The sequence below is a fragment of the Hemitrygon akajei genome, chromosome 2 (genome assembly GCF_048418815.1).
Source record: "Hemitrygon akajei chromosome 2, sHemAka1.3, whole genome shotgun sequence".
Taxonomy (NCBI): domain Eukaryota; kingdom Metazoa; phylum Chordata; class Chondrichthyes; order Myliobatiformes; family Dasyatidae; genus Hemitrygon; species Hemitrygon akajei.
The window spans coordinates 167,036,572-167,050,146 of record NC_133125.1 but is presented as its reverse complement, the minus strand read 5'-3'; the positions used below and the strand labels follow the sequence as shown (position 1 = coordinate 167,050,146).

Genomic DNA, 13,575 nt, shown 5'->3' with positions numbered 1-13,575 from the left:
CCTTATAATCTTCTAGATCTCTAACATTACCTAACTCTCTGAACTTTTTGTAAGCTTTTTTTTCTTCTTGACTAGATTTATTACAGCCTTTTTACACCACGGTTCCTGTACCCTACCATAACTTCTGTCTCATTGGCACACACCAATGCAGAACTCTACACAAATATCCCCTGAATATTTACCACATCTCTTCCATACTTTTCCCTGAGAACTTCTGTTTCCAATTTAAGCCTCTAATTTCCTGCTTCATAGCCTCATATTTCCCCTTATTCCAGTTAAACGCTTTTCTAACTTGTCTGTTCATATCTCTCTCCAATGCTATTGTAAAGGTGATAGAATTATGATCACTATCTCCAAAATGCTCTCCCACCGAGAGATCTGACAACTGACCAGGTTAATTTCCCAATACCAAATCAAGTACCTCTACTGCCATCTACTGTGCTGATTGTCTTGTCTATTATTTATTGTAATGCCTGCACAGTTTTGTGCACTTTATGCAGTCCTGGGTAGGTCTGTATTTGAGTGTACTGTTTTCTTTTCTTTCTGTGTTGTTTTTCACACAGTTCAGTGTAGTTTTTGTACTGTTTCATGTAGCACCATGGTCCTGATAAACGTTACTCGTTTTTACTGTGTACTGTACCAGCAGTTATGGTCGAAATGACAATAAAAAGTGACTTGACTTGAAGTACATCCTCTCCTCTTGTAGGCTTATCTACATACTGCGTCAAGGAACCTTCCTGAATACACCTAAGAAACTCCACCCCATCTAAACCCTTTGCTCTAGGGAGATGCCAATCGATATTTGAGAAATTAAAATCGCCCATCGCGACAACTCTGTTATTATTACACCTTTCCAGGATCTGTTTCCCTATCTGCTCCTCGATATCCCTGTTACTATTGGGCGGCCTATTAAAAAACACCCAGTAAAGTTATTGACCCATTCCTGTTCCTAACCTACACCCACAGAGACTCCGTAGACAATCTCTCCATGGCGTCCACCTTTTCTGCAGCTGTGACACTATCTCTGATCGATAGTGCCATGCCCCACCTCTTTTGCCTCCTTCCCTGTCCTTTCTGTAACATCTAAAACCCATCACTTGAAGTAACCAATCCTGTCCCTGAGCCATCCAAGTCTCTGTAATGGCCACCACATCATAGCTCCAAGCACTGATCCACGCTCTAAGCTCATCCGCTTTGTTCACAACACTCCTTGCATTAAAATAGACACATCTGAAACCTTTGGTCTGAATGCGTCCCTTCTCTATCACCTGCTTCTTGCACTGTCTACAAGCTTTCTCTATTTGTGAGCTAACCTCCTCTTCCCCAGACTCTTCAGTTTGGTTCCCACCCCCCGCCAATTCTAGTTTAAACTCTCCCCAGTAGCCTTAGCAAGCCTCCCCACCAGGATATTGGTCCCCCTTGGATTGAAGTGTAACCCGTCCTTTTTGTACAGGTCACACCTGTCTCAAAAGAGGTCCCAATGATCCATAAATCTGAATCCCTGCCCCCTGCTCCAATTCCTCAGCCATGCATTTATCCCCACCTCATTTTATTCCTATTCTCACTGTTGCGTGGCATAGGCAGTAATCCCGAGAGAGTGTCGGTGTTCAGTGTAATGGTCTCCCAGTCTGCGTCGGGTTTCACCAATATATAGGTCATGCCAGGAGCACTGGACGCAGTTTATCACTCCAGCCGACTCACAGGTGAAGTGCTGCCTCACCTGGAAGGACTGTCTGGGACCCTGAATGGTGGAGAGGGAGGAAGTGTAAGAGCAGGTGACACAGACTGGGAGACCATTTCACTGAACACTGACGGTGTGTCCACCAGAGAAAGCAGGACCTCCCAGTGGCCACACATTTTAATTCCACGTCCCATTCCCATTCTGATATGTTTATCCATGGCGTCTTCTACTGTCATGATGAAGCCACACTTAGGTTGGAGGAATAACACCTGATATTCTGTCTGATTAGCCTCCAACCTGATGGCATGAACATTGATTTCTCTAACTTCCATTAATGCCCCTCTTCCTCTTCTTACCCCATCCCTTCTTTATTGATTTATTACTCCCCTCTTTTTTCTCTCTCCTTTTTTTTTGCTCTCTGCCCCTCTAACAATCACTCTGCCTGTTCTCCATCTCCCTCTGGTGCTCGCCTCCCCCTTTCTTTCTCCCTAGGCCTCCCGTCCCATGAAGTTTTCCCTTCTCCAGCTGTGTATCCCTTTTGCCAATCAACTTTCCAGCTCTTAGCTTTATCCACCCCCCTCCTGTCTTCTCCTATCATTTTTAATTTCCCATTCCCCCTCCCACTTTCATATTTGTTACTATCTTTTCTTTTAGTTAGTCCTGAAGAAGGGTCTCGGCCCGAAACGCCGACTGTACTTCTTCCTATAGATGCTGCCTGGCCTGCTGCATTCCACCAGCATTTTGTGTGTGTTGCTTGAATTTTCAGCACCTGCAGATTTCCTTGTGTTTGTGACTCTGAAATAAATGATACCTTAGAGAATTCTATTCTAAACTTTATAGTTCTGATTCCCCTAAAGATAATACTGTAATGAATAATTTTTTTAGATCAATTAAATATCTCTGCACTTTCTGCAGGTAATTGTAAACAGATGGATCAACCCATTTCTTATGAGGAAATTGCTGAGGCTATATGTTCATTACAGATGGGGAAGGCTCTGGGTCCAGATGGATTTTCTGGAGAATTTTATAAGGCTTTTTCTTCATTAATTATACCACAGTTACCCTTAGTCTTTTTGGATTCTTTCAAATTGGGTAGCTTGCATCAATCTTTCTATGAAGCTTCTATTTTGCTTATCCTAATGAAGAACAAGCACCCATCTGAATGCTCTTCATATAGCCAATTTCATTACTCAATGTTGATACTAAAATCTTTCTAAAGTTCTGGCTCATAGGATTGAAAATATTCTACCTTCTATTATTTCTGATGATCAGACTGAATTTATTAAAAACCAACATTTCTATTTTAATATACGCCGTGTATTAAATGTCATTTACCCTCCCTCCCAGCAGACATCGGAATGTGTGATATCCTTAGATGCTGAGAAGGCCTCCGATTGGGTTGAATGGAATTATTTATTTAAAACCCTAGAAAAATTTAATTTTGGACCAGATTTTATTCAATGGATTAAATTACTTTATCTATCTCATTCTGCCTGGGTTGTTACTAATTTTCACAATTCCAAACCATTTAAACATCATTGCGGAACTAGACAAGGCTGTCCGTTGTGCCCTTTGCTCTTTGATCTAGCTTTAGATCCCCTTGCCATTGCTTTTTGAGAATCTAATGATATCTGTGGTATTTTAAGGAGAGGTATTACTCAAAAAATTTTGCTAAATGCTGATGATATATTGCTGTTTATCTCTAACGTTGAGACCTCGTTACCTTGTGTACTTACTTTACTCTCCCGTTTTAGCCAGTTTTCAGGATTATAAATTGAACCTATATAAGAGTGAATTATTTCCTTTAAATAATTTGGTATCAATTAATACTAATCTCCCTTTTAAAGTTGTAAGGGTTGAATTTACTTATTTGGGTGTAACAGTCATTAAGAATAACAAACACCTGTTTAAAGAAAACCTTCTTACTTTATTGAATCATGTAAAAAGGGTATCATTAAATTGGTCACCTCTGTCAATATCATTGATTGGACAAATTAATTCTATTAAAATGAATATTCTACCTAAATTTATATATCTTTTTTAGGCTTTACCCGTTTTTATTCCTAAATCCTTTTTTGACCTTTTATCCTCTTATCTATGGAAAAATGAATGTCCTCATTTAAATAAAGTTCATCTTCAAAAATCTAAAAAGTTTGGAGGTTTAGCCTTACTGAATTTTAGGTTTTATTACTGGACATTTAGTATATGATATCTTATGTTTTGGCTATATTATATTAATTGTGTAAACTGTCCGGTATGGGTCTCTTTAGAAGCTATCTCTGTTAATAAATTTCCCATTATTTCTCTTGGATCCTCAATTCCTTTATTTGTAAGTAAACTAACTGATAATTTAATAGTTAAACTTTCTCTGAGAATCAATTTAGAAAACACTTCGGTTTATTGAAATTTTCCCTTTCATGTCCCATTTATTTTGATTTTTTTAAAAAACCCTCCATGACTGATTTAGTTTTTAAAGACTGGGACAGGTTGGGTATTAAATGTTTTTGGGATCTGTTTGTTGGAGGAAACCTTTTTTTCATTTCAGCAATTGTCAGCTAAATATAGCTTAGACAAAACTCACTTTTTTTAGATATTTACAAATCAGAGACTTTTTATGATCTCAGTTATGCACATTTCCTATAAGCTCAGATAAGAACTTACTATATGTAATTTTTAATTTGACACCTTTTCATAATGGTTCGGTATCTAATATTTATGATACATTACTGGAGACGTGGAATGTTGCTTCAGACAAAAGTAAGAATCTCTAGGAACAAGATTTACAGACATCAATACCTGAGGGAACTTGGACTGAAGATTTTAAACTAGTTAATACTTCATCACTATGTGCTCATCATTCCCTCATACAATTTAAGGTGGTTCATATTCATATGACTAAGGATAAGCTATCTCATTTTTAATCGGATATATCTGCCTATTGTGACAGATGTAATAATAGAGAATCTTCATTAATTCACATGTTTTGGACTTGTCCGAATCTTGAAAAATATTGGAAGGAAGTTTTTTAAACTTTTTCCTTAGTTTTTAAAGTCAATTTTAAGCCTAACCCTCTGACGGCCCTATTCAGTATTGTTGCAGGACAGGATATTAAGCTGAAGGCATCTGATTTACATATTTTGGCCTTTAGCTCTCTTATAGCTAGGAGGAAACTTTTGTTTAAATGGAAAGATGCTTTTCCTCTGACTCATGCTCAATGGTTATGCGACGTTATGCTATGCTTAGATTTAGAGAAGATTCGTTGTTCAATTTCTGAATCTTGTCAAGTCTTCCAAACGTTGTGGGGACCTTTCCTGAATGATTTTTGAAACCTTCAATTCGTTATTTAAACTCAGATGTTGGCTATTATTAAATTTTATTATATGAGAAGGTATTTTACCTTCTTTTCTCCTTAATAAACAGCTTTGGTCTTGGTAAGGGTTAGATTCTTTTTTTTGTAATAAATTAATATATTTCAACATAACTACTGATTAACTTACATGAATATGGGGTAATGAGATTGTTATTATGAACAGATATAATGTAATTGGTAGTTTAAAAAAATCTTTTTTGACCTTTTATATACACTTTCTTGTACTCTGTATTCTATGTAGAAACTAATAAAATATTGAAAAAAAAAAAATCCTGGACCTTGGCACCTGGGAGGCAAACTACCATCCGAGTTTCTTTCCTGCGTCCACAGAATCGCCCGTCTGACCCCCTAACTATTGAGTCCCCTATCACTACTGCCTTCCTCCTCCTTTCCCTACCCTTCTGAGCCACAGGGCCAGACTCTGTGCCAGAGGCACGGTCACTGCCGCTTCCGCCAGGTAGGTTGTCCCCACCCCCAACAGTACTCAAATAGGAGTACTTATTGTCAAGGGGTACAGCCACAGGGGTGCTATCTAGTACCTGACTCTTCCCCTTCTCCTTCCTGACTGTCACCCACTTGTCCGTCTCCCGTGGACCCGGTGTGACAACCTGCCTATAACTCCCCTCTATCACCTCCTCGCTCTCCCTGACTAGGCAAAGGTAATCGAGCTGCATCTCCAATTCCCTAACTCGGTCGCTCAGGAGCTGCAGCTCGACACACCTGGCGCAGATATGGCCGTCCGGGAGGCTGGAAGACTCCAGGACCCCCCACATCTGTCACCTACCACAGAAAACTGGCCTCACACACATACTTCCTCCTTTCTGCAAATAACCCAGTTAAACCTACCTCGCCTCGCCCCGTTTCCGCCTAAGCCGTTGAGCCGAAGCCCTATTACTCTGCTGCCTCTCACTCCACTGCCCGCTGTATATGGCGGTCTTCTTTTTCAACCTTTCACGCTCTACTCGCTAACGTCAGGCGCCTGCGCAGTCGCGCCTCTATTTAACCCCAAGAAGTAAAAATTTCCCCTCGCTCCGAAAAATCAGCTGTTCACTCGCAGTCTACTTGCTCCGAATCCCTGCCCCCGATTAGAGGAGGACACCAGGATGGCCTTTGTGAAGCTGCGGTTTGTGATCATGAAGCTGGGGGCCACACGAAACCAAAGCCAAAACACTTCACGCGCTCCATTCATGGGAACAAGTGCAGCATCTCCCTTCTAGTTATTAGGCCTGGGACTGTGTACGATGGCAATTGTTACTGAGGGTTGCATTGTAATGTGAACAATCAACAACTAGATCACGAGAAAACGTGAAAGTACAGTACTGTGCAAAACTCTTATGTACAAGTAAAATTTCTGTAAGCGAAGATGCTTTCAAAAATAATGAAATTAAAAGTTTCTAAATATCAAAAAAAATACTGTAAAGGGCAGTAAACAGCAAAAATGGGCGGCGTGACCACCCTTTGCCTTTAAAACTGCATCAAATATCTTAGGTATACTGTCGTGCGCTTTTATAAGAAAATCGGCTGGTAGATTGTTCCAAGCATCTTGGAGAACTTGCCACTGTTCTTCTGGAGACTTTGGCTGCCTCGCTTCTGTCTTTTCAGGTAATCTGAGACAGCCTGTTGATGTTGAGATCAGGGCTCTGAGGAGGCCATCGCATCTGAAACCACCTAAAAACTCTGGCGTGCCCAAGACTTCTGCACAGTAGTATTGACATATTAAGATATCTATTGAACCATCATTTAAAAACAATAGTCTAACTGCGCTTTCTTACACAACAGCAACATTATGTAAGTCGTATACAACATGTCGTACTCAATTAATTTTTAAAGGAAAGGTCACGCGGAATACGCCCCACTTAACGCTCAATTCCACAAGCAAAACGGAATATTTCACGCTCCTATTATGGATGGCTCATTCTTTTCTTTCTGTTCTCGCTTGAGAACGGATTCTTTCCTCAGCGGACAGATCATATATTAATCTGTTTCCCACCTGAACTTCTGAATCAGTTATGCGCGGGAAATATTGGGAGACTCGGCGCAGAAGGGATCATTTTCTGAGAAAGCAGATGATTTTGTCAGTTGGTTGGGGTCACCCAGAGGGTTTCCTTGCCCTGACAAAGACGTGACCTCAGTAGCCGCAGATGTCAAAGTTCAAAGTTGAAAGTAAATTTATTATGAAGGTATATATAGTACCCGAAACTTTTTTTTGCGGAAGTTCACACTAAATATAAGGAAACACAGTAGAATCAATGAAAAACTGCACCCAACAAAGACGGAGAAACAACCAATGTGCAAAAGAAGAAAAACTGCAAATTAGAAACACACACACACACACACACACACACACACACACACACACACACACACACACACACACACACACACACACACACACACACACACACACACACACACACACACACACACACACACCACTCTCCACGCAGCTTGAATCTGAATGAACGGCAGAGACCAATTCAATTTGGTACCGGCGGCATTGCAAGAGTTGCCGGTCAGCGTTGAACTCAACGTACGGAACTGCCTTAGGGACTCCAGCTCCAGATTTTTCATTGTGGTTGATCCCGAAACCTACCCCAAGAGTTAGTATAGCCGCAAGGCAGCGGAGGTTTCAGATCAGCGTATCGTTCACCTAAATGAGCTGCCAACCATGATTGACAAGCCCTATTTGCACACACAAACACACCGCTAATACACACTCATAAACACGCCATATACACATTCGTGTATATAGTCCCTCGAATCTCAGAATATCCACAAGCTTATCGTTGCCGCCTCTACTCTATTGCCTCCTCCGCCACCCTTGGCAACGCATTCTAGGCACCCACAACAGCTCGTGTAAAAACCCTATCCTGCACATCATTGAACTTATACCCTCTCACCTTAAATGCAATCAGACATCGCGAACCTGGGAGAAAGATACCGGTTGTTTATCGGTGCCCCTCACGACCCGTATAACTTAAAATCACGCGACATTCGCTCTCACATTTGCGTATATAAATCTGGCATGCACTTTGACATTCTCATAAAACTGTGCTCACTTGCATATACACCACATGCACACACACATACACACACACACACACACACACACACACACACACACACACACACACACACACACACACACACATGCACACACACACACACACACACACACACACACACATGCACACACGTATGTGCACGTATGTGTGTGCACGGGCTCTGTCAATTTCACAAAGGCTATCACGTATACAAGCACGTTACAAACAAGCGTTAAGATACACCATGTACAGACGCACATGCACTATTGACACAAAGACTTACGCAGTACGATTATCTTCGTCCCGTTACCCGTCTGCCCTGAGCCGACCATGGGTATCACCTTACAATAGTAGGTGGCAGAATCACATTGTGTGAGATTGCTGATTTCCAGAAATGTTGTTAACTTCTGACCATCTGGCACGCGTTTTTGCCTCACTCTTTCGGGGACCATCGTGGAGTTTTGTAAAATCTCCATGTAATCTTTTATCCAAGTGCTGGTTTTAGGCCCGTGAAAATCCACAGTGCAGCTAATGGTCACCGACTGCCCTTCATGCAGTTCCACGAGGGGAGGCGTTTGCTGAATTTTGAAGTTTGTTGAGGTCATACCTGTAAGAAATGAAGGACGATGACGTTCCGAGTAAACTCTTACAGTAGGGAACAATCCGCGGGCCAAACAACATCCACGGAGTAAGAAAAACGGTTTGAAGCGTTACCCAGATTTTCTCTCTCCAAAGATGTTGTTGCCCGATCTGCCGAGTGTTTCCAAACTTTTCTGTTTTTGTTTCAGACTCCCGGCATCCGTGGATTTTTGATTTACAGTTAATGAAAAGAATCAGCCTGCCGTAGGGTATTAATAGCAAGAAGATGCAACGTTGGATATACTCAAAGATTCAGGCAGCATCAGTGAGAGAAAACCACTTCTAGCTTTGGACCTGAATCGTGAACTCCTTCTACAGACTCTAACCAACTCGCTGAACGTTTCCAGCGTTTTACTATCTTCTTCTAACTTCTTCCACTTGAAGGCACCGAGTCGAACTAAAGTCCGAAACCACCAGCTACTAGTCCATTCCCAATAACCTCTCCATACTTGAATCTCTGTATGAAGTATGTTGCTCTGGAATAGAGAACATGTCCATTATTGGGAAATGAGTTGGCCAGGTGATCGGCTTTTTAATGAGTGACCATTTGGGGGACAGCGATCATATGAGACACAGCCTCAGAATAAAATAGGACAAAGACAATGAGGAATTTCTTTAGAACATAGAATAGTACAGCACATTACAGACCCTTCGGCCCACAATGTTGTGCCGACCCTCAAACCCTGCCTCCCATATAACCCCCCCACCTTAAATTCCTCCATATACCTGTCTAGTAGTCTCTTAAACTTCACTAGTGTATCTGCCTCCACCATTGACTTAGGCAGTGCATTCCACACACCAACCACTCTCTGAGTGAAAAACCTTCCTCTAATATCCCCCTTGAACTTCCCTCCCCTTACCTTAAAATCATGTCCTCTTGTACTGAGCAGTGGTGCCCTGGGGAAGAGGCGCTGGCTGTCCACTCTGTCTATTCCTCTTAATATCTTGTACACCTCTATCATGTCTCCTCTCATCCTCCTTCTCTCCAAAGAGAGAAGCCCTAGCTCCCTTAATCTCTGATCATAATCCACACTTTCTAAACCAGGCAGCATCCTGGTAAATCTCCTCTGTACCCTTTCCTTAGCGCGTGGTTTGTGGAATTCATTACCACGGTCAGCTGTGGAGACTAAGTCCCTGAGTACATTTAAACGGAAGTTGATAGGTTCTTGATCTGGCGGCACGTCAAAGGTTACAGGGAGAAGGCAGGAAGAAGGTGGGCGAGAGGGGTAATAAATTAGCTGTGATGGATTGGCGAGTAGATTCGATGGGCCAAGTAGCCCAATTCTTTCTCCTAGGTGTTCTAATTCAATTAGTTATGGAAAACAGTAAGTCTTGACATCGGATCAAAGTGAAAATGGGGGTGGGGTGGGAAGGTTAGTTGCAGCAGTGTTCGGCGGGAACTGGGGAAAATAGATGGGGAGCAACTGTTCAGGGGATAATCTACCTCTGACATGTGAGATTCCTTTAAAGGCCAGTTGGACACGTAGAATGTAAAATTGTACAACACGGGGGAAAAGCTCCTTTACGCATTATAGCCAAGTCAAACATTAGAACCTGAATCCACAAAGCAAGTATTTATTAGAGTTGAAGGGTCTTCACTGCGTCGTATGTTCTGTGTTCTGAGGTCTGATAGAAGCTGTCCTTGACCCTAGTGGTCAAGGGCTTGATTTTCCAGATCGTACCTTATGAATCCGTAACTCAGACACACATTTTGATTGGGTTTGGACACCACGATATGGAGGGAGATATTAGCCCATCTACCTGCACATCCCCCCATTCCCTGGCTGTTCTTGTGCCTGTCTAAATGCCCCCATAAACATTGCTGTGTTTATCTGCTTCCACTATCTTCCCTGTCCCAGGTACCAGCAACTATCTGTGTAAAGGAAAACGTGTCATGTAAATTTGGGTTCTAAGGTTTTCATTCCCTGCGGAGTGAGCAGAGGTCCTCAACGCAGCGCGGTTAATCACATGGGAGAAAGTTTCCAAGTAAAAATACGCCAGGAACAGTGGCGCCTAACGGTCAGTTGCGCTCTCAAGCCATTTCCGCGCCCTGTCCCACGACGGGAGGGCTGCGAGCTCTACGATATCTCTCGATCCACAATGTAAGCCTCCGTCTGAAATAATTTCTAGAGCCATAGCGAGCTACTAGACAGAAATAGACCTCTCGGCCCACCGAGTCTATAGTTTTTTCTCATCAGCCATCGGGATTTTAACCCTGGCTGCACAATCCTAAACCTACCTCAGCAAATCTCTTGGTGTTCACCTGGCGGAGAATCTCACCTGGTCCCTCAACGCCAGCTCCATAGCCAAGAAAACCCAGCAGCGTCTCTACTTTCTGCGAAGGCAGAGGAAAGTCCATCTCCCACCCCCCATCCTCATCACATTCTACAGGGGTTGTATTGAGAGTGTCCTGAGCAGCTGCATCACTGCCTGGTTCGAAAATTGCACCACCTCGGATCGCAAGACCCTGCAGCGGATAGTGAGGTCAGCTGAGAAGATCATCGGTGTCTCTCTTCCCGCCATCACGGACATTTACACTACACGCTGCATCCGCAAAGCAAACAGCATTAAGTAGGACCCCATGCACCCCTCATACAAACTCTTCTCCCTCCTGCTATCTGGGAAAAGGCTCCGAAGCATTCGGGCTTTTACGACCAGACTATGTAACAGTTTCTTCCCCCAAACTATCAGACTCCGCAATACCCAGAGCCTGGACTGACACCTTACTGCTCTATTGTCTTGTTTATTATTTATTGTAATGCCTGCACTGTTTTGTGCACTTTATGCAGTCCTGGGTAGGTCTGTAGTCTAGTTTTTTTCTGTTTTGTTTTTTACGTAGTTCAGTCTAGTTTTTGTACTGTGTCATGTAACACCATGGTCCTGAAAAAACGTTGTCTCATTTTAACTATGTACTGTACCAGCAGTTATGGTCGAAATGACAATAAAAAATGACGACTTGACTTGAGCAGCAACGGTGCACGTGTCTGCTTGTGCTTTTGTTTGCAATAATGTCAGGTCTTTTTTCTTTCTTCGCTGCCGGGTGTACGGTAGGTTCAAAATCCCAATGGTTGTGTGTTGTCTGTGCGCCTGTTGTCTGTGATGCTACTGCAAGTAGTAATTCTTCATTGGACAGGCAGCATTTATGGAGGGGAATAAACAGCCGACGTTTCGCAAAGACCTTGCACCAGGACCACGACCAGGAAAGCACCCGAGGTCAGACATGAACCCGTGTCTCCGTGCGCTGAAAGCCCGCGACTGTACCAGCTCGGTTCTTAATTTGAACTTTCCGACTCTGGCATTTATTGTCCCACTCAAGTTGGTAGCCAACCTCGCAGATGCACAGATTCAGGCGCAGGCACACCCACCCACACACCACAATAAAGCGTTCACCACCTATCCCTTAGGTGCACGCCCTAACATTTGAGGAGTATATACGGTGTCATCGAAAACTCTGCTTTCCTCTCGGTTGGGCTGGTCATGGGAGTCCAAGACTTCTTGTTGCACAACAGCCCTATGCACCATTCTCCAACCAAGCTGACCCCCCGTAAACAGTCTTCAGGCAACGTTCCTTCCACTCAAATTATTTAGAATATTTGCTTACCTATTAACAAGAGACTCGGTATGAATGTAAACACAAAAGCCGAACGAAAATACATAGCTAGTGGGTGTCCAGTTACCACTTGGTTTAATCGCAGAAGAGGAGAGGTGTCGAGGCCCGGGATTGTAAAGAGCATGACAGATTGAAACTATCCAGAAAGCGATAGGCTAGTGGCCAACCACTGAACGTTCAAGGAAATGCGCAACCGGATGAGAAGAAGGCCTAAAGCATTTCGCCCACGAAGGTTTGAAGGGACAAAGCAGAGCACTAACACTTTGATATGGTCTTCAGATAGTTCGTTTTCTATTGCAGAAAGTTGCCTCATTATACAGTCGGGAAGATTCTCGGGATGTTTTAAGGATGTGTTACCCAACGTGAGTGTACGCAATTTACGTGTATAACTGTTACTTGTACATTGTGTTTTATTGTACTTTTATATTTACATCTATTGTGTTCTTTATGTTCATTATGTTTTTTTTAATGCTGCATTTAATCCGGAGTAGCAGTCGTTTCGTCTCTTCGCACTCGTGCAGTGAAGAATGACAATAAACAAACTTGAAGCTTAAAGGCATCGCCTTCCATTTCGGTTAGCGCAACGCTGTACAGGGCCAAGACAGCTGTAAAATGCGGGCTCAACCGCCGCCGCTCTCTGTGAGAGTGTATACGTTCTCTACCCCGTCGCAAGTTACCCATTCCACTGTATGTTTCGATGGACATGTGACAAATAAAGCGAATCTTCTTCTTCCTCCTTCATGTTCTGGGACTCCGCATCTATCCTCCCCGTGGGACCATTTTCACCAAGACAATGCCGTTCAAAAAGACAGCTTTTTGATAGCTCACATGTGCAAGAACGACTGTACATACCCAAGGAACTCAGATTCCGAAAATCAATATATGACAAAAGCCCGACAGTACCGCACGAGACTATTAATCTCAGGGTCATGGGTCCCTGCCCCATTTTGGGCGATGCTTTCTTTGTTCTATGACTATGAAAGAAGAATAGATTTACCTGGGAAAGTAATCACATCCCCGGCTTGTATATGCTTACATTCTCCAACAGTGACCCCAAATCAAGGATGATACTAATTCTCAACATTACCGCTTTAGAAAGCGCGTCCACAACTAACGACTCACTTTCAACGACTCTCCAACTCAAGTGCTCAGTATTATTCATTTACTTTAAAATATTATTTGCACATCGGATGCTTGTCATTATTTGCTATGTATAATTTTTCATAAACTC

The 13,575-nt window shown here is 42.7% G+C and overlaps 1 protein-coding gene across 1 annotated transcript in view; it reads right to left on the bottom strand.

The window, feature by feature from the left end:
- LOC140737939 (uncharacterized) overlaps positions 1-12,428 on the bottom strand; it is a 44,771-nt gene extending 32,343 nt beyond the window's left edge. The window contains exons 1-2 of the mRNA XM_073064788.1: positions 12,336-12,428; positions 8,379-8,702 (exon numbers count right to left, since the gene is read on the bottom strand). Coding sequence (XP_072920889.1) covers positions 8,379-8,702; positions 12,336-12,390 — 379 coding nt within the window. The 5' untranslated portion in view covers positions 12,391-12,428. The remainder of the gene's footprint in view (positions 1-8,378; positions 8,703-12,335) is intronic.
- Between the last annotated feature and the right edge of the window lie 1,147 nt (positions 12,429-13,575).